We start from the raw sequence: 26,826 nt of genomic DNA on the forward strand, positions 1-26,826 counted from the left end.
CATGAAATGAAAATGGGGGTCCACAATAGTGGATCTCAACACGGACATTGATACCTATTTACTTACATCATACTGTCTTATAATATTAAAAACATTTACATTATTTATAAAAGTACCTATGAAGGTATAAATTATTAATATGTTACGTATAATTTACATAGATGTATAAATTAACATGTGTTTTTACTTTAAGTTTTTAACACTAAACTTCACTACAGTTAGAAATTTATAAGAAATCAATATCAGTTAAGTAGGGGGTCTACCCAACACGGAAAAACATGGCAAGGGGTCTACGACACAAAAAAGTTTGGGGAACTCTGATCTAGAGGGACCAGAAAGTAATGTCGTTTCTGTCGACATATTTTACAAGAAAAACCGCTTGATTTTTACCGCTGCGGCATTGATTTTGTATACTACATGGCAAAAGGTTGTTAACAACGAAGGCGAATATATTGTTAATTCGAAATAAAAACTTGTTACAAATGCAGTCGTGTGAATTTAACTTAAGAAAGCGACATTACTTTCAGGTCCCCCTAATATTTTTTACTAACATTTGTCTTCTTTCTTCCTTCACAGTATCATTCATGCTTTTTCTTTCTTCCATCTTTTTTTTTAAATTTTGCGCGACTGCATCCTCTATAGCTTCTGATAGATATCGACGCTGTTAGCCTTGTGGTGGTGTGGTCACATGGATCTTCAATCCGCGAGTTAAACTTAAAATTTCTCCACTCCTAGTTCACCATTCTCTTGCGCCACTTAGACGTTGTCGATGATGTATTAAATTATTTACTATATATAGCCTTTACTTGTGGTTTTACGACATGACGAAAACGTAGATATATAGGATGGTTGTTCTTCTTAAATGACCTCCATTTTTGGGGACCCCTTGTTCCCACTGCTTCGTGTGGGGCAGGGACGATACAAATTCGGGTAAAATGATTTTTTTTAATTTTTACTCCACATTCTCTCTCGTCCTTCACGTTGTCTTTTATTCATTCCTTTTACGCTTCACGTGATCTGTCATTCTTCGCTTGCTTCTCCTTTCTTTCTTTATCTGCATTCGTAGATCACAGTTTTTTACATTCATTATCACAGATTATTTTTTATCGTAGATTTTCAGGATTATAGGTTGTTGATGAAAACCTTAAAAAGGTTAATATACAACTCATTTGCTCTAAATAGATGTATAGAAAATCCTATTCATGAATGTTAAGAAAAATAATTTTCCAAGTTCAGAATCATAAATATTAATTTTTTTTCACAAGTTGTCGATGAGAATTTATGCTGTCAGATTTTATTGGCCTTTCGAATTGTAATAGTTCAAATGATCAATTTATAGGGCGATTGTAAATAAGTGTAAATTACACTTGTAAACAATTACCCTGTATAAAGAAGACAAACATCTTAGACATGTAGAACAGGGCTCCTTCAACTTTTGTCATTCACGACCCCATTTATGATTGTGAATTTCTTGACGACCCCATACAAACGTAAAAGAAAAATAAATTAATATTTTTTGATGATTTATTTATTAGGTAACAAAATACATATGAAAATATGTAGTTTTAGAATTCGTTTTGAAACATACGAAAAACTGAAATTAAAAATTGCACAAAAAGTTATAAAATCTAATATATAAAATTCTCGTGTCACGGTGTTCGAACTTGAACTCCTCTGAAACGGCTTGACCGACTTTTACCAAATTTTATATGCGTATTCAGTAGGTCTGAGAATCGGCTACTATCTATTTTCCGTACCCCTAAGTGTTAAGGGTGGTCCACCCCTAAATTATTTTTTTTATTTTTTTAGCCTTTTTTTTTGGTTTTTATTTTATTATGATACAGCATACAAAAATACATACAACCCTAAATTTTCACCTCTGTACGATCAACCCTTATTTTTATTTGTTAAATAAAAACTTAATTTTTTTTTTGCAAAACAACGTTTGCGGGATCAGCTAGTTGTTTTTATATTAGTTTATAAACTTCCACCAATTAGCGTGTCTAGACGCTGCAAGTCCACTGTATTCCGTCAACTCTAGTGATGTTATAAAATAGTATATATAAATATTTGACATAAAAATCTCTCGACCCCAGAATTTTGCTACGAGATCCCATTTGAGGTCGCGACCCATAGTTTAAGAAGCCCTGATGTAGATCGATCAAAAATTTCGTACGGATACGAACCTGCGCCTGCGCACGCCACACGGGTAGGGCACACTACTCGCCTGTATACAAACAATTCGCAGCGCGTCATTGAAGACGCGATGCGATAAAAATGCGAATCGACCATTCGGGCCTCACTTCGACAGCGGCGCGGAAGCGAACGCGCGGACCACGCAAACCACACGCAGTCAGTATTTTTTTTTTAAAGGGTGATAAAAAAAATAGGGCTGCAATACGAGATGATCGCGACGCATTACATCATCACACTGTGCAGCGTGTTCATAGTCGTGGGAGACGCACAGATGCTGAAGAAGGAAGCCTACGAGTCAGTTGTAAGTTCAAATTTCATTTTAATTCTTCAGGCCACTTCAATGCATACACATTATATAGATATTTAATTATAAAACAAATATGAATTATTACATCTCTAAATATACATTATAATTACTTCTTAAATAAATGCATTTAAATAATTACTTCTTATAAAACTTATTTAAATTACATGTCATTAAAATAACTGTTAAAACCGACTTGATACTTTTTAGATAAACTAGAGCAGAGTTCCCCAAACTTTTTTGTGTCGTAGACCCCTTGCCATGTTTTTCCGTGTCGGGTAGACCCCCTACTTACCTGATATTGATTTCCTGTAAATTTCTAACTGTAGTGAAGTTTAGTGTATGTTCAAAATGTATTGCGACCACAAAGCGAATACCAACATCCTACAACTTACACAATTTTATAAACATATATAATATTTTTTTTTACTTCATATATTCTTCATATGATAGTATGATGTAAGTAAATAGGTAATATCAGTGTATGTGTTGAGATCTACTATCGTGGACCCTCATATTTTTTTTTTGCTGACGTAGACCCCTTGCAGGTTGTCATAGACCCCTAGGGGTTGATATAGACCACTTTGGCATCACGGAACTAGAGCATTTACACGTATATTAAAATTAATTATTTACAACAAATATTTAATCTATCCATTAGTCTGTATGTAAATATTGTGTTCAAAAAGTATAGTGATTTTTTTTATAAAATGCAAATTTATTATTTATTATTACAAATCAATTTCATCCCCTTCAATGTAATCCCCGTTCGATAAAACGCAATTTTACCAACTCTTTTTTCAGTACACGAAACTGTCGGAATATATTCCGGTATAGCCTTCAAGACTTTAATTCGATTTTTATCACCCCAATCCTCAATCTATATATAATAACTTACAGATATTAACGTATCAGTATATATCTAATGTCATCACACTCTTTCTCTCTCTCTTATTCTTGGTACTTTTTTCTTGTTTTTATATGGCCCCCGCCTCTCGTACTCCTGTTTTGTTTGGGACAGGGACTTTATTTACAAATATTTTTTTAGAGTTTTATCTTTATTCTACACTCACTTTCATTCTTCTCAATTTCTTTTATTCTTTCCTTTTATCCTTCATAATATCTTGCAATTTTTTTGTTCTTTCATTCCTTCTTGCTTTCATCGCCTTCCTTTCCTCATCTTTTTTACTCTTAGGTGGCTAGGTACAATTTTATCTCTAATCTGTATTTTATTCTTACATTTTCTATCCTTATCTTTTAATATCACAGGTTTGTTTAGATTAGACTTTTTAATACATTAGAGTCTTGTCGTACATTCTATTATTATTTAATAAGTTCTTTTACATGTGTTTTATATGTGCATTTTGGTTAAAGTTTTCCTATTTGGTTTTATTATTTTTTATTGCATTGCTTACCACCATGCGAGCAATGTATTGTGTAATAGAAATGATGGGCGAAGGTTGTCGTCGCCTATCATTAAGGCGATGCTTTTTTATTCTTGGTACTTAGTCGTTAAAGATGATCATGATTTTAAATATAATCTCGTTTATCTTTTGAGTTTGCCAGAAGACATACGAAGTCAAATCAAGCGAATACGGTGGTTATGGAACGATATCCGACGAGTTTTTAGCAAAAAAAAGTCCCAAAGAACCAATGCAATATGACATCGACCAATCGAGACTTGACGCGATGAAACACAAAACATCCTTCAAAACGATTTGGAATATGCCAAGTGATTTCCTTTTTACAAACATACGCAAATATTATAACCCTTAAATGCATAACTTTTATTTATACTTATATATTATGCAGATAAATACACTACCATTCAGTAAAAAATATAAAAATATATATATAACATTTTTATACTAACTTTTTAAGAAACATGTTGCAGATATATAACACTACATTGACTTTTAGGTGTAGTACTCATTTTTCCTTTAAGTGGGTTTTTTTTTTAATTTAATTTTACAAATTATTCCTCTAACATAATCAGAGCCTATATATCTAAATTACAATTTCTAGACGGTGGGGGGAAATCTTCAAATGGACGTCTGGGAATGGAGGGTCCAGACATTGTTAGACTCTTACTGAAAAAAACCCCCCACAGTCGGCTCTGTTACAATTAAATTTATTAAATTTATACATTTCCTTACTATCTAATATATCTATTGTTATTTGACACTACGTTTAAGTGATTGGTAGTGTTGCAGTTTTTCATCATTATTCATTTAAGGGATAAGACAGTACTACCAACCTAGGAAATAAAATTATCTGCGTTACTAATGCCCCTGGGGTTTTAAATTACAATTTCACCTTAATTTTTAATAGCAGAGTATGTTTAAACATGTTATTATTGACCCGTATTTACTTTATATAGTAACTGTCTAATTAAAATTCAAAATATCTTTATTCAAGTAGATATTTACGCGCGCTTTTGAACCGTCGATCACTTTAACAATATAAGCAGTAAACTACCAACGGATTTGAATGCAGATCTGCCAAGAAGAGCCGGTCAAAAACTCAACAGTTACTCTTTTAAATGAAATTTAATTTTATTACACATGTGTAAAAAAACCAAGTTACACACATTTTGATCAACTAAAAACTCTTGAATGCTATAATAAGATTTATTTAGTAATATACTTTTAATTTTAGATTTAAAACTAAAAAATGAAGGGTCTGAGATATCTCGTGAAACTTTAATATATATGCGTACACTCATGAATGATTTGTTGTCTTTGAAACTAAATAGTTTAGACAGTTTATATATATATATATATATATATATATATATATATATATATATATATATATATATATCTCAAAGAAATAATTTTAAAAATTCCTTAAACTTCTTTATCTGTACTTTTTGCGAGTAGCGCATAATCGGTCACAATGATAATCTTTGGGGCAGTTGACATAAAATGAATCAACATAAGAGATTTTTACGTATCAATCACAAAAGACATTATAACAAAACATTACATAACATTTTTTTTTTCAAAACAGTCGACCACTCCCCTATTCAAATACACAATATTTTTTCAAACCATCCAAAAGCTTTATTTTAATCTTAAGGATGTCCTTATAGAGTATTCGTTATGTTTCAATTTTTTTGTCCTGGCTTACATTGCTGTCAGGGACGTCGACAGGGTGTACAACGCATAGTTGACAACCGCTTTTAAGGTATCGAATCTCGGGGGTTCCCTTGGCACGGGTCGTTATACGAGACACCGTATTATCCAGATCTGGTCTCATGTGACTTCTTGTTCCCGAAACTGAAGAGGCCCATGAAAGGACGACGCTACGCCACGATTGACGAGATAAAGACGGCATCGAAGGACGAGCTGAACAAGATACAAAAAAATGAATTTTTTGAAGTGCTTCGAACATTGGAAAAAACGTTGGCACAAGTGTACAATATACCCGGGGTATAACTTTGAAGGTGACAAAATAGATATTCACGAATAAATAAATATTTTTTGAAAATACACAAAATTCGCGACACTTTTTGAACACACCTCGTATATAGTTTCAACATTGAGTAAGCTTTGGAGTTCATACGATGAGACTGTCACTTGCCGATAATATTTGTCCACTCCGATGTAAACATGTGATAGTTTTTTTTTTAAATGGCCTACATTTCCTCTCGTAACGGGCGAAGGTTCTTCACTTCACTTGCTGCTCCAGAAGTACCAGCTCCAAGTTTTAGACTCCTTACAAGCCAAAAGGCAGTTTAGAACCGATGCTTTGCTGAGCGCTGAGCTTCACAGCTTGGAGCATCAGCGAAATCACACCAGTTTATCGGTGTTCTATAGTCTTCTTGAGAATATGCGTCGGAATTACACCAAATTCACCCATCTCCTTTCCTCCTTCAGACAACAAGACGTAAGGATTCACGACATGCATACACGGTTGAAATATCTTCAACCCGCACCAATCGGTTGTTTAACAACTACTTTTATAATACGAACAGCCAACTATAACTTAGGAATAAGGCTTTTTCTTGGCAAGCATGTACATGCCTCGTCATCGCTTACCATCAGGCAAGACAGAAGTCAAATGCTTTGTATCTACACGATTAAAAAAATGGATACTTTCGTAATCTCTCCTTCCTTCCTTCGGACAGCAAGACGCATGGATTCACGACATCTGTACACGGTTTAAATTCCAACCACACGCAACAAGAGTTTTGCTAATACTTTTAAAATGAGAACAGCCAAGAAGTTGAACAACCTACCGTCGTCAATGTTTTTTGACATTTACAACTTAGGAACCTCCAAGTCAAGAGTGAATAGGTTTCTTCTAAGCAAGCATGTAGCATTTTAGACCTTGTCATCCCTTAACATTGGGTGAGACAGAAGTCAAATGCTTTGTCTCCATCTACCCGCACTAAGCGTTTTGCTAATACATTTATAGTGTGAACAGCCAAGAAGTGGAACAACGTGGCGTCATTGTTTCCAGACAATTATAACTTGGAAGTCTTGAATTCAAGAGTGAATAGGGTTTCTTCTAGACAACCCTGTTCCTTCGTAGACCTTTTCATCGCTTAACATCAGGCGAGACAAAGGTCAAATGCTTTATATTGTATTGTATACACGATTAAAAAAAATGGATGCCAAGTTCAGAATTTCTCCTTTTACCCTTCGGACAATAAGAGGCTTGGATTCACGACATCCGTACACGGTTGAAATTCCAACAACCTACCGGCGTCTTTGTTTCCAGACAATTATAACTTAGGAATCTCCAAGTCAAGAGTGAATAGGTTTCTTTTAAGCAAACATGTAGCATTTTAGACCTTATCATCGCTTAACATGAGACGAGACAGAGGTCAAAAGCTTCGCTTATGTACAATAAAATCTAAATAACAATTATTAAAATCACAACATACGCGTATTATATACAAAAGTGATTATCCTTTAGCTGTCATAGCCTATCGTATTTCTACGCTATTTATCTAATGCGATGGACATATATATTCAATTATTGGAATGACAGCGTTCATAAAACTATAAAATAAACGCATCTATTTCCTTAATGCAATTAAATTGCTTATAATCATCTAACGTTTTTATTCGTAGAGGAACTATCTTTATTATCTATACAAGAAGTCATAAGACGAGGTTCCGACATTGGGTCACCAACCTTCTTACTTCTTAGGTGGTATTCTTCAGTTCTTTAGATATTCAACTGGACGTTACTAGAATCTTACTAGCAAATATATAAGATATATAAGTAGTTGCATAATAGTAAAGAAAAAAAATACAATAGGCGGTCTTATTACACGATGTAATTATATCAGACAACTGTAATATGGAAAAACAGTGGAGAGATAAATAACGGGTAGTTGCCTTGTACATATATACATATATATAGCACATATTTATTCATAAAGACTTATAATATACAGTATAACACATAATTATAAATATAATAATAAATAAAAGCGACAAAATAACTTGGATCGCTAAAGAAAAAAAATGAACTAAAGTATAAATAATCAATGGTCTGGTAAATATTTCTTAACCATTTTCTTAAAAATAGGTACTGACTTAGCTAATCTTATTTTCAGCGGTAATATAGTCAATCGAACGGTATGTGTGGTAAAAGATTTGGTCGTGAACAAAGAAGAATGGGCCGGTATTTTTAATTTCAGATTCTCCGATGATCTCAAAGACCTCTCATGTGAAGAAATTTAAATCTTGATTTGAGATAAGAGGGACTGAGTGGATTAAAAAGAGTATTGTAGACTAGATAAAGAACGTAAGCATTCCGGCGAAGCCTTATAAGTAATCAGTTCAGCTTAACGTGAAGTTCGGAAACATGATCACATTTTCCGAGTCCAAACATGAAACGAATACTGAAGTTTTAAAGGCGCTCAAGATTATTTAGTTGATTTTCAGTGAGGTCCAGATAACTGACATCAGCATAATCAAGAATCGACTGAATGAGTAGGTAAAAAGTAGTTTAGACGTCGCAAAGATCCTGGCAAAGGAAATTTACGTAGTTTATGACTTATTTCTCGAACTTGCTCTAGGGTCCCCACGAAAGTAATTCACCGAACTGAATGCCAAAATGGATGAAAATTCTCCACACTAAAATTCCATAGCTCAACATTCTCTATACCTTGAAGATGTCCCTAGATCTACTGAAAGTTTTCGTGTCTTCTTATATTGTACCATGAAACAACCAAAAAGGAGGTTCTATTATCTCCCCGAACAAGAAAAAAAAGAGTTACAAGGAATTTCTATACACAAGAACTCCATAAATTTACTGAAAACCCAGGAGTTATTAAGGTACTTGTACACATCCTAGAAGAGGCCCATTTCCACACTGCACCCGAGATTATAGGTTTACATGAGATCACTACACACTAGAACTACACAGGTCAATATTCTCTATGTATTAGAGATGTCCCAATATATACTAAACGACCTGGTCTATATTCTACACATCGGTAGATTCCAGGTGATGCTTGCGTTAAACCGGCACTCGATATTATGGGTTTACATGAGATTTTTACACACTAGAACTACACTGGTCAACATTTTCCATGTATTAGAGATGTCCCAAGATCTGCTGAACGACCTGGTGTACATTCTACACATCGGTAGATCCCAGGTGCTGTTTGTGTTATACCGGCATCCGAGATTATAAGTCAACATGAGATTTCTACACACTAGAACTACATAGGTCAACATTCTCTATATATTAGAGATGTCACAAGATCTACTGGATGACCTGGAGCCTATTCTATACATTGCTAGATCCTAGACGAGGCTTGCGTTAAGCCGGCACTCGATATTATACGTTTACATGAGATTTTTACACACTAGAATTATATAGGTGAACATTCTCTATATATTAGAGATATCCCTAGATCTACTGAATGACTTGGAGCCTATTCTATACATTGCTAGATCCCAGATGAGGCTTGAATTATGCCGGCACTCGAGATTATAGGATTACGTGAGATTTATACATGCTATAATTCCATAGAACAAGACGCGGGAACCCAAGATTTATTAACAGCTCTGGATAATCATTTCATCATCAATCAAATTTCAAAATACTTTAGGCAAGTTATACGAAAGACAAAGACTTTTTTTTTATGACCCCCGCTATTGGGGGCCTCTCGTACCTCTATTTATGGTGGGACAGTTACTTTATTTGCAATTTATTTTTTCACATAGTTTTTTATTTTCTTTCTCTTCTTTCGTACTTTATTGTCTCTTTCGGTCTATTATCTATCTTTCATGCTACAGTTCTTCATCTTTCTCTTTTGCTCTGTTCAATCATTCATTCTTTCCTCTTTTGTTATTACATTTTTATTACATTATTATTACTTATCCTATAATTATTCTCTATCACAGTTTTATGTATCACTTTGGTTCTATTTTATCCTTCTATATCTATTCTATCTATCTATTTTCTATTTATTATTTTTTATTTATTGTGTTTGCGTTTTGTTCCTTTCAATGGCACATTTTGCAATTGTTTTGCAGAGGGCTATGAATGAGTTTTTATCTATTCCGCTTATCAGGGAGGCTATTGACTCCTCCCTGATTTTTACGCCAGACCGGCACTCGAATTTGAAGACAAAGACTTGTACAGGCTAGTTTGAATAACTCAAGATGCTCGCACTCGGTACTATGATCATTTCACCTGCAGTACTTCAACTAACGATAAGAAGCCTAGACGACTTTACATGATACAAAATGAACTCTTGTATATTTACGATCCACGCTGCTTTTCCCGGTTTTATATGCGTCGGAATTTTTCAATTTAAAAACAGAACGTTGCTATTTTATATATCAACGATACAATTTTTCACATAGCTGATGTCACTTAAACTACTACAAAGGTAGATATAACTGTATCAATCTAAATAATTATAATTCTATGGAGGTAACTACGCAAATACAGTTTGGTATCCAAACAGGCATTTTATTAATACACTTATACGGTGTTTATGTCTGTAACAAAAGCAACAACAAAACCGAATGCATTCAAATCACGTACGCTTGACGTTCTGATTCGTAACTTTAAATGCGTGTCACGACTAAACGTAAATTAATTTTCGCCTTCTCGTCTGTTTGCTTTCCGCGATGCCTTGTCTCTAAGTCTAGAGGCATCTTCTCACGTTGTTCCTTATTGCTCAAGGTCGGGATTGGACTATCTTTGGTCTTTTTTATTTTAGGGGTAAATCTTTGAAATGTAAACCTATTACTAGTCACCCTATTCACTGTGAGAGTGGCGCTGTATCTCCCAGCTAAGAATCACCTAGTCTAACACGCTGTGATATTTTGAATAGCTTTTCCCGAGGTTTTTCTTGTTCACGCTACCCCTTGTCCATGTTTTTCCTCTTAAACCTAGTTTCCTATTGACTACATTGCGCACATTTTGCGTCGGGTTCTTTTTTTTTTATAAACTCTACGATTCGGTGTTTGGAACTGGTCGGTGTAATTACTCCTGAGGATGCCCCGTGGAGAGGTGAAACACGTGTTGAGTGATTTAACGGTGGTAGTTGTGTAATTCGCATTGTTTATGTGCATTTATCAGCGGGCTGGCGGGCGGTGCACTTCACTGCACTACTACTGCTGCATAGCGGAAGTAGCTATATATTAGTCCCTTTCTTACTTAGGATGGACTTCCGCAAAGTAACGCCTAAATCTATTAGATATTTTTATAAACACCCAGAAAAAAATGAGATGTAATCTTATTTTTTTCCTTCAGGACTTTATCACAGAGTAAATAGACCTTACTAGCTGACCAATTAAATTTACTGTTTCATCTTGTATACCGCGTGAATCTATTCTATTTCAAATCTATTATCTATTTTAAATGAACTCATCACATGTTCTGTTAACGTGACAAATTTAACAAGGGATTTAAATGTAAATAATCCAAAATTGTCTTGACACAATTATGTCGATGGAAGCCGTAGTCTGGGTGTGTAAAAACAATTTCACTGTGTCGTCAGATTTTCGAGGTTGCGTTGTTTTGGGTTCGCGTCTTTAGTTTTTTTTTTTTTGGAATTTTCTTTTTTTTTTCTAAAAGATGGCAACACTTTTGTTTCTAAATGCGCCATACCATCAAAACTCGGGGATTCCCTTTCTAACTAAAAACAGCGCAATGTGAATACAGTATTATTTTCACTTTGTTTTGCTAATTTTAGAGTTCAGTTTCAATTACGTAGTGTGTTGTAATGTAGTGTGTTGTGCTTTTTTTAAAAGATAATAATAAATTTATAAATTTTAACGTATTGTTTCTGGTTACAAAAAAGTTAATTATTTTTCCAATTTATTTATTGACAGAGTTATATTATTTTTGTTTTTTAAATGTTTATTTTGTTCAATTTACTTTCTAAAAAGTAGTATTTTCGTTACCCTGGAACCTATCTTCGATCTTTACATGGTTTGCTATAGAAAATCTTAATTCACTTTGCAGCGTTTCAATTTGCGTCGTGTTTATTTGGAACGTAACTACACCGCAAAGTGAGGTATTGGTGTATTTAAAATCGCATTGCTTGTAAGAGGTACACGGGAGCGAAGCGAGGTTAGCGGATATAAGTATCTTTGTTGACAAACGTGTGTTCTATGTAAAGATCTATTACTAAAATAGTGATTTTATACATTAATTGTCCATTTTTATTTATCATCTTCTAAAAGGATGATATCTAGAGTACCAAATTTCCATCCAGATTTCAAAAGCATTAAAGCAATACCATATTAAAATAGATACAAAAAATATAAAATTATTATATTCATTTATTTATTTAATATTCTTTATTGTACACGATAACATATATAATATACAGATACAATAATATACAGAAAAGTACAATGGGCGGTCTTATCACACAAGGCAATCTCTTACAGACAACCATAGTAAGGAAAAGATAAAAGTACTTATAAAGGGTAGTTCACGTGTACAAAAAAATACATATTCACAAATAAATGAACATAAATATACATAAACATACATAGATATACATACATACTTATATAACATATATACTGATAATAAAAAAGGTTTCATACATATTATAAATATAATACAATAATAAATTTATATAATATATATAATACAATAATTCATGTACACATAACGCAGATGAAATTGCAATGGTAAGTACTCCAACCTTGCTTTGTGACAAGTAATTGCTATAATTGCACTATTGATTCAATTAGGCCCGCGAGACGGTAGCAACCATTCGACTTCACTTGACTAACAGTATCAACATTCTATCGTCTAATAATATCCCTATAGTATATCATAGTAGACAACGGAATAATGCAACTTGACATTCATATTCTATTTTTTTATTAAGAATAATAAACCCATATATATATATATATATATATATATAAGTCACGCGTAATAGAGGGTATAATAAAAATAGTCCACGCGATCGGTTACGTGCCTTTGAGAAGTAGTGGAGAAGGAGGTGGCATATAAATAACAAGCGGCGACCTCATTCTGTGTTTGGCACTAATTTGTGTAACATATCTAACAAGCTGACTCTGTGTTTGGCACTAATCGGTGTAACATAACTCCTGAAGATGCCCCGTGGAGGGGTGGTTGTGTGATTCGCATTGTTTGCCGCATACGCAATTATCAGCGGGCTGGGCTGCTCGTGCACTTTATTGCACGACTACCACTGCTTGTGCGGAAGTGGCTAAATATTGGTCCTTTTCTTACTTAGGATGGACTTCCGTAAGATAACGCCTGATTCCATTGAATAATAAACCTTTTATCATTCCATACAAATGATTTTAAATTGGTAATTTTAAATAATAGTTTGGATTTTGTAATAAGTTTGTATGGCTCGAGGGTAAAAGCCAAAAAAGCTTTCCATTTTTCTCTATCTTTGTCAACTTGGAGCCACCAGTGACGTGCTGTAGCTGCGATCTCGTCAGCCCATCTTATTAACCAAGGTCATCTTATTAATCTCTGAAATGTTTTATTTAAAAAAAAAATTGTGCGCGACTGTACGTCAGGTATGCTTTCAAACAACAGACTTCCTTGACGGACAAGCAGTATTTGCATTGAAATAGCATCGAGTAAGCGAACTACCTTTCAATAATATAATAATAATAAAGCTTTATTTCATTCCATACAAATAACTTTAAATTCGTAATTTTAAATGATAGTTTTGATAATTTTGTACTAAGTTTGTATGGACCCAGGATAAAAGCAAACAAAGCTTTCCATTTTTCTCCATCTTTGGCAACTTGGCCACGATCTCGTCAGTCCATCTGGCATTAGGTCTGCCTATCGCTCTGGTACCTCGTGGTTCCGTCCATTTTATAACCCTTTGTGTCCACCTGTTATCACCGAACCTCGCCACGTGACCTACCCAGCTCCATTTCTTTTAGAGGGAATAGATAAGTGCATCTGTTATACACGTTTTTTTAGAATGGCTGTGTTCCTTATTTTGTCTTTTAATTTGATATCCAAGTAGCTTCTCTTCATTCTTCTCTGAGTGGTTTGTATTTTGTTTCAAGTGTTCAGTTCAAACATCCAGGTTTGGCATCCGTAGGTGAGGCATGGTAAAATCTCAGAGTCCATAACTATCTTCTTGGTAGGTAGATAGTAGGAGAGTAGGAGATGTAAATTGAATACGCCCTTATGAGCCCAATATTGTTTTTAAATACTTGGCTCTCTTTGAATACACAGGTACAATTTTAGTTAAATAATTTTTCCAGGGTTCTTTTGATTTGCTCACTTTTATATCTTTAACTCTGCGAAATGAGCATTGCTTGCAGTAGAATCGATTCCCTTTTGGAAGAGGTAGAAAGCCTCCACACTTTTTTACGGTTTTAATGCAGGGTAGTCGGTGACGTGACAAAAAAACTGTAACTGAAAGTGTGGCGAGATATGGCAGGCGATGCGTGAATGTAATGTGGGTGAAAATATAAAGGATAAAAGATAAAATCTTTATTCCCTATAAAGAGAGAAATTTTTAAGGATGAGAGAGAGAAGGTAAAAGTAGGTAGGATATCCAAGTCCCGAAAACGAGATGGAGAAAAGAATATTTTTAAAACTAAAAAAATATATATGTTTCTCTTTTTTTTTCTTCCACATCATCTCTCCTTTTCCTTCACCATTCCTCCCGAACTGCCAGTTTACAATGTTTATTTTGTATTCTATATTTATTTAACAATTTACAATATATCTCCCTTTTCTATTACTATTGCATTTTATTATTTTTGATTATTTTTCCTTTTATCTTTCGGTAGTAATCCAGAACGACCTGGGAGCTTTACTCTTTGTTCACCAATGAAGCGATGTTTCTTTCTTCTATCTTCTTGCATATTCAGTGGTTCATACAAATAACCATAAATATATAAAAATAAACTCTACTCTTATATCCTCTATTCAATAGAACAAAAGTATCTAGCGCCTTAACGAAAATATTAAACGTTTCGTCGTACTGTTCTATTCGTGATAAGCAAGAAGTGAATTGCCACACAATCACTTATCTTTCTTAAATCTAAATCATCAGTGTACATGATAAGCAGACGAAGGTGAACCGTCACCCGTGCGTGTATTCCTCAAAATCATCCCAAACGCAGTTACAGCGGTCGCATGAATGACAGCGATCAAATTCGAATAGGTGATGAAATTCGAACACGCGAGTGATTTAAATTAAAATGTACGTGAACGCTTTAGATCTTTAGTTTTGCACAAAACATTTGATAATTCTATCCAATAAATGAATAATCCAAATTTAAATTCAACATTCGCAATCAAAATTTAAATTAAAATTCAAATTAAAATTCTAATTCAAAATTCTAATTCAAAATTCATATTGAAAACTTATATTCAAAATTCAAATTCATAATTGAAATTTCAAATTCAAAATTCAAATTCAAATTTATATTCAAAATTCAAATTCAAAAGTAATATTCAAAATTCAAATTCAAAATTCTAATTAAAAATTGAAATGAATATTCAAATTATAAATTCAAATTAAAAATCTAAATTCGAAATTCAAATTCAAAATGTGTTTAGTTAAATAGGCACTTACTTGCACTTATGTGTCGTCGTTTATTTCAACATCATAAATAGTAATCTACCACCGGCTTAGTACGCTGATCTGTTGACAACAGCCGGACAGCAACTCAACAGTTGCTCTTTTTAAATGAAATTTAAATATAATAATTTCCACCATGTTAATTGAGTCAACAAACCATGTTCCACGCATCAACTAAAGACTAAAATACCATAATAAAATTTATTTAATAATATACTTTAAATTTTCGATATAAAACTAAGAGGCAGGTGTAAGGTATCTCTTGAACCTTTATTATATACGTACACCCATATCCATGAAGGATCTTTTTTATTTCATTTTCACTTCTTGTATCCAATAAAAGCATAATCATTAAATTCGTGCAGGGTACGAAATAAAAAAAAAACTTTTTAATACACTTCGATTTTTAACATAAAACCAATAATTTTTTTTTTTATTGGACTGCGAGTGGCCAATAATTTTTGAGAAAATTATGGGAACTTATTGGGGTTTATACTTAAATAAATTCATGGTATTTTAAGTACTGTATTAAATAATAATAATACACACGTATTCGAATGAAGTTGATGACAAATAATTTGAATTTTAGTAAGACCAACGGCTCAAGGTATGGTTCAAAAAAGTTGTGTACACATCTATGTAAACAACTTTATAATAAACTGCGAAAAGCGCTGTAAATATAGATATATGTAAATTTAATAAATTCACTAATCAAAAGCTCTACTAAAAAGCCTATTATAGATTACGTTTGGAAACTAATTGTTCTAGTTTTAAATACAGCAATGTTTTAAGACGAAGGTCCGATGTGTGTTGTCGGCGTGCTTCATGAGAAGACTAAAGATCACCCAGAGAGTAATGGAGAGGGCTGTGCTCGGAATTTCGCTGCCAGGAACCCAAAAGAACTAAAAAAATCACTGACGTAACTCGAAGTATTGCTCGTATGAAGTAAGCAGACGGTGGGGCATAACGCTCGTGCGATGGCCAAATGGTTTTCGAATAGCGACCATGAGAGCCTTAAGACGCGGGTAGACATTTTTTTTAATGGAATTAGGCGTTATTTCACAGAAGTCCATCCTAAGTAAGAAACGTACAAATATTTAGCCACTTCCGCACATGCAGTTTTAGTCATGCAACAAAGTGCACCGCCCGCCGGCTCGCTGATAAATGCGCATGCGGCAAACAATGCGAATTACACAACTACCACCGTTAAATCACTCAACGTGTTTCACCCCTCCACGGGGCATCTTCAGGAGTTATGTTACACCGATTAGTGCCAAAAACAGAGTGTGTTTCACTCGCATTTATCAGCGGGCTGACGGGCGGTGCACTTTGTTGCACGACTACCACTGCATATGCGAAAGTGGCTAAGTATTGGTCCGTTTCTTATGCTGGTAGACCACTAGGTGTGCCAACGACATAGGTAAGGTTGCAAGAAGTTGCACGATACAGGCAGCGCAAGATAGTTCATCATCACAACCTTTGGAGGAGTTCCATACCTTGCAATGGAGATCCATCGGGCAGAAAAGCAGAAGATAAACAATTATTATTTCTTGAAGCCATTGAAATTGTGATAAGGTGTACTAAACATTAATTAACAGCGAGTTAAATTAAAAATTTACCCCCTTCAAGATTTCACACATATATTCAATCACCCTTTTATAATAGAGAAAATATTTAATTACAAAAATTAACAGTTCATTACAAATTTAGCGTATGCAATGTAATGGTATATCGGCTGAAATGAACAAATGAATAAATAAATTCAAATTTTAAAAAACAATTTATTTTTCAACCGGAGGCTTTTGCCTTGCAACGAGTGTCTATAGTTTGATATAAAGGCTAAATGTATCATTTTTTAAACGGTTTTATTTAGTTCGACCCGTACAGAATTTATTTGTTTATTTATTTGGGTCAAAATTAGAAATTGAAATTTAAGCACCTTCCCGTTGTCAGATTGATCTGAAATTTGGTACACACATTTAATTTAGATGACAATACAATATAATAAAATCAATAACATTATAAATCTAAGATGGCCGCCGATACAAAATGGCGGATTACATATTTTTCCTTAACCCTCTCAATATGGGTATCAAATGAAAGGGCTACACTAGTAAAACACGATGATTTTGTCAAAATTTAAAATTCAAGATGGACGCCGTTCCAATATGGCGGACTAGGTATATATTTTTCCACAACCACCACAATATGGGTATCAAAAAACCGTTTAACTTAAAAGTTTTTTAAATGTATTTATTTACTGTACAATTCTGTAAAAAAGTTAGTATTAAATGAAATACATTTTAAAACAAATACTAAACTCGAGTGGCGACAACACGTGCGTTGTGTAAGGATTGTAATTACATGCAATGAGATAATTGTCTGTATGATTGAACGCTCTCATTAAAGCATCTCATCAACTGCAATTGGCGAACGAAGGTCGCACTCCCACGAGATGACTCCATGTACAAATTCAAATTCAAAATATACATACACTTTTACTTACTCCACTGGCTCAGTGACCCAAAGTGGGTCTTGGCCTCCGAAGCGAGAGACTTCCACTTTCCTCTATCTTGCGCCATCGTCTGCCATTGGTTGACATTCAGTTCGCGCAAGTCTGCCGCAACGCGATCGATCCAGCGATACCTGGGTCTACCCACTGGTCTTCGACCCCCCGGTTTTTCCAGGTACGCTACCTTCACGCTCCGATCCGATCCCATTCGCTCCAAGTGACCAAGCCAGCGGATTCGTTGAGCTTTATATTCGCCAATGATATTTGGCTGTGCTACTAAAGTCTCAATTTCAGCATTCTTTCGGAGCCTCCAAGGTCCGTCTTGATTTCTCGCTGGTCCCAAGATCTTCCGCATGATTATGCGTCCCGTCACTAGCAGTTTTTGTTCTTCTTTCAAAGTTAGCGTCCAAGCTTCACAGCCATACATCAATATTGGTCGTATTACGGTTTTGTAGATACGGACTTTTGTACTTCTGCTTAGGAGCCTAGACACTAGAACCTTGTGAAGTGCTGCACTGCATCTCACTGAGTTCTGGATACGGATACCGATCTCCTCTTCTCTGGACATTCATTTTTAAATCGACTACTTCAACATTATAAGTACTAATCTTCCCTCGGCTTTGAACGATCTGTTGGGAAGAGCCTATAACTCAACAGTTGCTTTTTTAAATGAAATTTATTAATTTTTATCGCGTACCAAAAAAAAAAACAAAACCTACTTCCATACATTTCAAACTAAAAACTCTTGTATGTTATAGTAAGATTTATTTAACTATACGTTTTAATTTAATTTTAAAACTAAAAGTTAGTTTTAATATATCTCGTGAAACTTTATATAAGTACACTCAGACATATAAATGATTTGTTGATCCTTTGAAGTCTGATCACCAAGTCAACAAATGCTGGAAACATTTGACCAAAGCGTTAAGTTGAAAAGCAACTACTTACATATATTATATGTAAAATAGTATAGAAGGGGTCGTATAAATAGTCGCATGCGGCTTGCGGGCCGCACGTTGGCCTCCCCTGACATCAAAAGCGATACGCGAATAATTTAAGTTTTGAAATATGGCTCGGACTATAGAAGCTTCGTCCTCTCCGTTCAAAAACCTCTTTGATCAAACGAAAGACACCATAACAAACAAAATTAATTTAGTATCATTACCAATTTTATTTCCTGCCTTAGGTACATGCTAGAATTTACTATGTTCCAATTATTCTAGTTCATATAAACATGCGCGCCCATTGATCAAGGGCCTCCACCACAGATATGGGAGGATATACTATAAATTTCTCGCTTGGCAGGCGAATGAGTTCTGGAAAAAAAAACCTCTGGAAACTTGTAAGCAGTAGTAATCGTATATAATTATTACACAAAATGTGTTATATAAGATTGTTGCCCGGGAATCGAATCTGCGACCCACCATCGCATGTCTAAGTCATTTACCGCTGAGCTACCATTTTCAAAGTCTATAAGGCGTTATATTCCACATAACAATGTGTGTCTTATATTTGAACTAAAAAAATATAAATAAATCTAATATATAAAATTTCCATGTCACAATGTTAGTTACCGTACTCCTCCGAAACGGCTTGACTGATTTTTACCAAATTTTATTTGCGTATTCAGTAGATTTGTGAATCGGCTACTATCTATTTTCCATATCCCTAAGTGATAAGGGTTGTTCACCATAAATTTTTTTTAAATTTTTGTACGATTTTTTGTTTTAATTTTTTTTTGATACAGTATATAAAAATACATGCAACTAAATTTTTACCCCTCTACGAGTAACACCTATTTTTTATTTGTTAATTAAAAAAAAATTTTTTTTGCAAAAAACATTTGCGGGATCAGCTAGTATACATATATATATATATATATATATATATATATATATATATATATATATAAGTAAACATAGCTCGCAGATATCACATAACATCAGGAAAATGTTCACTGTGTTATCTCTTTCCTGTTTTAATAATAATCAGATAGGAACTTAACATATATAGTGGGCCAGGGCTGACAAACCTTTGGCAGATGTTTCACAGTTGACATGTAACGTAAATTTTTTTGGCACGGAAGCCATAACCTGTCAATCGCTTTATAATAATTTATACTGTTTATTTCCTTTTCGCCACTGCGCCCGAGGTACGGATGATACAGGATGATTCTTTATAGGTATGAGAGCTTTGAAAGGGTGAATTTATAACTCATTTTTCATACCCTGTATAAAAAATGTTACATTAATTTATATCTTTCTAAAGGAATGCGACAGACCGATCAGATCTGTCAGTATAAAATCTGCAGAGATAAATAGCAAACAATAATTAATTATAATTTGTTGTTATACGAATTTTGATAACACATACCGAACCTATTATTACGATATTTCTTGAAACCATTGATTTTTTTATAAAGTACCTTACATCAATGGACAACAAATAATCTTTACTTTTACCATGTTACAGCTTCTACACCTATATTCAAACATCCTGTATAATAGAAGAAAATATTTTGAAACAAAAAGTAACTTTGTATTACAAATTTTTCGTACGCTTTGCAGTGGGTGTTTATAGCAGACATGAATGAATAGATCAGAATCTTAAAAACAATTTTTATTACTATATCATGTAGTTGAAGTGCGGAATCATGCGGAAGATCTTGGGACCAGCGAGGAATCAAGACGGATCTTGGAGGCTCCGAAAGAATGCCGAAATTAAGACTTTAGTAGCACAGCCAAATATCATTGGCGAATATAAAGCTCAACGAATCCGCTGGCTTGGTCACTTGGAGCGAATGGGATCGGATCGGAGCGTGAAGGTAGCGTACCTGGAAAAACCGAGGGGTCGAAAACCAGTGGTTAGACCCAGGTATCGCTGGATCGATCGCGTTGAGGCAGACTTGCGCGAATTGAATGTCAACCAATGGCAGACGATGGCGCAAGATAGAGGAAAGTGGAAGTCTCTCGCTTCGGAGGCGAACACCCACTTTGGGTCACTGAGCCAGCGGAGTAAGTAAATCATGTAGTATTTTTAAAACCATTTTAGTGCACGAAACGTTACCGCACATTAATTGACAGAAAAAGAACCATAAAACAGTGCTATGCTCGGAATTTCGCTGCGGAATCGAATAAGAAATGGGAAGAACCAAGATCACCGACGTAGCCAGAAGAACTGCTCGTCTAAGTGGCAGTTGGCATGGCACACACAACCGATGGCTTGGGCCGAAAGGTTTGCGACCACGAGCCGGTAGACGGAGCGTGGGTTTACCCCCACTATGTGGACAACAGTGGAAAAGCCGCTGGATGCAAGCAGCGCAGGCTTATACCTAGCAGTAGACATCCATCGTCTGAAAAAAAAAGAAGCCTCTAAATTTTTATAACACTTAACTTACTAAGTAAGAAAACGACCAATATTTAGCCACTTCCGCACATGCAGCGGTAGTCGTGCAACAAAGTGCAAAGAGGAGACTCTGTGTTTGGCACTAATCGGTGTAACTTAACTCCTGAAGATGCCCCGTGGAGGGGTGAAACGCGTGTTGTGATTTCTCGGTGGCAGTTGTGTAATTCGCATTGTTTGCCGTATACGCATTTATCAGCGGGCTGGCGGGCGGTGCACTTTGTTGCACGACTACTGCTGCATGTGCGGAAGTGGCTAAATATTGGTCCTTTTCTTACTTAGGATGGACTTCCGCAAGGTAACGCCTGATTCCATTAAATACTTAACTTAGTAACCTACATTACGATGTTTATTATGAAACCATTGATTTTTGGGTAGAGTGTATAAATTATTTGACAGCATACGAGCTATAAATCTACTATGTTTGTTTTGACATCTATATCCAATCAAAAAAAATAGTAGATAAAATATTTTAAAACAAAAATTTCGGTTGAAATTTTAAATTGAATTAATTCCAATTATAAAAACAATTTTTTACGTTAGTTAATATTTCTGAAACATATATAGACAGCAAGTGAACTATACATTCACTTCTTAAAGCCTTACCTATAACCAATCACCCTGTATATACCATCACGAACAAGTGGAAACTTAATCTTTTTTTTTTTGTAATGGATACATTAAGAGTGCGCGTAAAAAGGTTGACAACCCTGACCAAAAGAACAAAACGTTTACGTCGATGAAAAATGTTTTCCTACTTGGTATTCTGCTATTTATCCTATCTCGAAAGATCGAAGTCACGACTTTATTTACCACATGACATAAATGGTTGGTTAAGATTTTTCCGTAAAGATCTAAGTTCGATTACTCCATTTTAAAAGTTATGCCATAGACAGGATTATATTTCAAACAGAAACACCCGTTTGGTCGGAGTAGATACAATACACGGCGATAAATATTACACATCGGCCTTTGGAAAGAGACAATCGGCTAATTTTAGCTTCGTAGAGCGTTATCTCGGTCGCACGAAATACAAACAGTCCGGTATCTATATAGAGCTGTTAAAACAAGTATCATTTGCTTCTTTTGATAATTATTTTTATTCTTTGTATAACATACACCAATTTTTCTTCAAGTGGTGGCTTTAGGTTGGGGTAAAATAAAATAAAAAAAACATGTTCACATTATGTTTATATACGAAAATAATTATCAAAAGAAGCAAATGATACTTGTTTTACAGCTCTTAATAAATACTGGACTGTTTGAATTTCGTGCGACAGAGATGACGCTCTACGAAGCCGAAATTAGCCGATTGCCTCTTTCCAAAAGTCGATGTGCAGTATTTATCGTCGGGTACTGTAGTTTAATTTGCAGTTTGCTTCCGAGTCCACACAGCAACAAAACAATGTCACCGTGTCAACAAAGTAGTATTGTATTAAAAAAGTCAAATCCAAAAATAAGAAAACTGTGATAAAAAAATAGGATAAGTAATAAATTAAAGAACAAAAGAAATGTACCTAGCCACCTAAGAGTAATTAGATGATGGAAGGAAGGCGATGAAAGCAAGAAGGAATGAAAGATATTGTGAAGGAAAAAAGGTAAGAACAAAAGAAATTAACAATGAAAGTGAGTTAAGAATAAAGATAAAAATACGAAAAACTTATTTGTAAACAAAGACCTTGATCCCAACAAATTAAGGGTACGAGAGGCCTTCAATAGCGGGGGCCATATAAAAAAAATGTCACCGCAATTCAAACGTTACAAACTTACTTTTACTGTCGATAAACAAATGATTTACAATGTGGCCAGTATTTTTTAACACTAAGTATATAGTAAAAGTTATAATTTTATCACAGTAATTCTAAATATACTTTCGAGATATATATAAACATAAATTCGAATAAATATAATTACTTTTACATCAATAACTTTCCATACGATTCGATGTATATATTTCATCCGACTGCAAACGATAACATTGTTTCAGAAATATAGTATAGCGCCATCTAGCAGAGTTTTTGAGAACTAAATATTATTTTACAGTAAGGCGTGGTAAACTCTTAAAACAGGACAGGATTACATTCATCCGTTAAAACTTCAGTTACCTATAGACGCACTCCCTGTATATTTTTTTATTGGGAGCCTCTTGTACCTCTAACTTTTTGGGATCAGGGACTTTATTGTTCAATAATTTTTTCAGTCTTTTCTTCATTTATCACTCTCTTTCACGCGTCACAATATCTTTCATTATTTACTTTTGTCCTTCACAATATCTTTCGTTTTGCTCTTTTATACCTTCTTTCTTTCGTCGCCTTTCTTCCATCATCTTCTTACTCTAAGGTGGCTAGGTACATTTTAATTATTTTTATTCTTTAATTTTATCTTACATTTACTTTATCTTTATTTACACATTTCTTTTTCTATTTCTTATTATTATTTAACAATTTATTTTGTGCAGAGTTTATACCTGTATTACTCCCTGTATATTTCCTTTTACTATCCTTAATTTTTATTAGTAAACACAAGAACGTTTCATATTTGTATTTAAAATTAGCGATACGTCGGCCATGATATTTAAAAGCGAGCACAGAAGCACAAAGCCTTAAATAACGAACCGTCGACCTGTCAGGTACAAGACAATTTATTGATGTCGGGAACTTTCGAAGAGATTTAATGAATTTCCTTAACATATCGGACATAAAACAACTCGCTGTCGTATCAAAAGGTTGCGACGGTTGAGGCTCAATGGTATTGAACATATTGGAAAGAGAAAAAACGTCACATAGGTAGTGTGTGACAGAGATAATGCTCTACGAAACCGAAATTAGCCGATTGTCTCTTTCTAAACGTCGATGTGCAATATTTATCGCCGTGTATTGTACAGCGATTAATCAATTGCGTGTTCCCGCCGTAGATTGCGGATTCAAATTTCACAGGCGTATATTTTTTATCGATTATTAACTTACATTCGTATCATATTACCGAGTAGATAAATTTCAATATTTTATTTATTTGTAGAAAAAGTTATTAAAACATCGGTACATGCGAATCTAGATACAATTCCTAAGAAGGTAATAATTCTCTTAACAAATATTTAATGGAATCAGGCGTTACCTCGCGGAAGTCCATCCTAAGTAAGAAAAGGACCAATATTTAGCCACTTCCGCACATGCAGTGGTAGTCATGCAATAAAATGCACCGCACGCCAGCCCGCTGATAAATGCGTATGCGGCAAACGATGCGAATCACACAACCGCCACCGCCAAATTACTCCACACGTGTTTCACACCTCCACGGGGCATCTTCAGGAGTTATGTTACACCGATTAGTGCCGAACAAAGAGGCTCTTAACAAAACCACGTTCAATAACCAATGATCCTTTTAACAGGACTCGGGCGCCTGGTCATAAAGCTAGATCCGCCCAATTTTGGTTAGAAACGAACTTCAACAGAGCTGAAGACTAGCCTAGTCCTGATCTTAATCTATTAAATTTTGATTAACATCCAGTTTTAAAGTGTAAATATTGCTCTAAAAGAAAACAATCCACATGATTTGCAGTGAAGAACTTTCCATACAAGTGCGTTATTATATTGATAACTGGCTTCAACGTATGACTGTATTGCAGCCAATGGAGACAACTTTAAATAAGTTTAATTTATTTAATTGTTTTATATTAATACGCACATGTATCTATGTGGTTGTCGTATTAGTCACGATGAATCTTGCGATCGCATCTTGAGTCTCGTCCGTGTATACACGCACGTGTGTGACGTGATATTGCTACCGCCGCACGGACACTGTTATGCAGCCCGAAAGTGTTCATGTCCTCCGAGTCTTAATCAGTGATTCCCAAAGTGGTCTATATCGACCTCCAGGGGTCTATGACAATCTGCAAAGGTTCTACGTCAGCGAAAAAAAATTTGGCGGTCCATGAAATGAAAATGGGGGTCCACGATAGTGGACCTCAACACATACACTGATAGTACCTATTTACTTACATCATACTATTTTATAATATCAAAACATTTACATTATTTATAAAAGTACCTATGAAGTATATATTTTATGTTATTTTATTTATAGTTTATTTTATGTTTATTTAATGTTACGTATATTTTACATAACAGATACAAAATTTTATTTTCAGTAGTTTTAATTTAAATTCAATTAATAAATGTATAAATTAACATGTGTTTTTACTTTAAGTTTTTAACACTAAACTTCACTACAGTTAGAAATTTACAGGAAATCAATATCAGGTAAGTAAGGGGTCTACCCAACACGGTAAAACATGGCAAGTGGTCTACGACACAAAAAAGTTTGAGAAATTCTGGTCTAAATCGTCCTCGAACATGTCTCTGTATCCAAGTCTTGGATGATAAAAACTTATTTATTGGCGCTACTAGCAGCTGCTAGAATAAATATCCGTATCAAATATCGACAATTCAACTGTCAGTGCTCTCTTGAAAAAAAAAAATAATATTATCAAAACCGCCTTACGATACAAAAAAATGTATGTTTACATTCCAGCCTCAGTTGATTACGGCAGCTGGGTACCCAGTAGAGAGACACCGGGCCGTGACACCTGATGGTTATGTCCTGCAATTGCACAGGATACCCGCCGGCAGACGAACGGCGCGTCGGACCTCAGCACCCAAGGGCAAGAAGGCAGTGCTGATCATGCACGGCCTGCTCGGCAGCAGCGGGGACTTCATCATCATGGGTCCAGAGAGAAGCCTTGGTAGGTTGCAACATTATTACAAATATATATTCTTACGAATACGCTGTGACAAGCTTTAATGTTAAAAAGATCGTACCTATCTTACGGGAGCGTTCATTTTTAATATACACGGGCGCTAAATACACGCTTGTTTATTTCTTATTCTAATTAGCAAAACTAAAACGGACATTATCTATGATCCTTTGTGTATATATACATATATTTATATACTTTCTATAACAATTAATTAATATGAATTAACATAATTAATTATCTATAATTTCATAGCTTAACTGTCAATGTCAAAGTGTCAATGACTTATGTGAAAAAAAAATTTTTTTCTAACCTTTAATCACGAGAATTAAAGTTAAAACAAATTAATAGGAGTTAAAAGCATTACATGTCGTTTCTTTAAATGTAATTTATATACATACATACATAGACTAGTGCAAGGTTCGAAATGTTGATTTCATTTTAACCTGACAAAAAATTTATTGGTTACTTTTTGTATCCAAATGTTACAATTTTTATCTGTTATAAATCTTCAATCCATCACAGTGAAAAGAAACCTTTCTATTCCTTTTCTCGAACAAAGCATTGCTTAGCGGAGTACAATTGTCAAATTTGTCTGTTCTCTGTCTTTTCAA

At 34.5% G+C, this 26,826-nt stretch overlaps 2 protein-coding genes across 2 annotated transcripts in view; one reads left to right on the forward strand and one right to left on the reverse strand.

The window, feature by feature from the left end:
• Window positions 1-26,826, reverse strand: part of crm (cramped chromatin regulator) — a 120,717-nt gene that overhangs the window by 57,438 nt on the left and 36,453 nt on the right. The gene's annotated exons all lie outside the window — the stretch shown is intronic.
• The window catches only part of LOC137923801 (lipase 3-like), a 37,006-nt gene continuing 12,547 nt past the window's right edge, over window positions 2,368-26,826 (forward strand). The window contains exons 1-2 of the mRNA XM_068767074.1: window positions 2,368-2,497; window positions 25,990-26,200. Of these exons, the coding sequence (XP_068623175.1) occupies window positions 2,405-2,497; window positions 25,990-26,200 (304 nt within the window). The 5' untranslated portion in view covers window positions 2,368-2,404. The remainder of the gene's footprint in view (window positions 2,498-25,989; window positions 26,201-26,826) is intronic.

This window comes from Battus philenor, unplaced genomic scaffold (assembly GCF_028537555.1).
Source record: "Battus philenor isolate CCGP_79_NKW_IND1 unplaced genomic scaffold, ilBatPhil1.0.hap1 SCAF_22, whole genome shotgun sequence".
NCBI classification, from domain to species: domain Eukaryota; kingdom Metazoa; phylum Arthropoda; class Insecta; order Lepidoptera; family Papilionidae; genus Battus; species Battus philenor.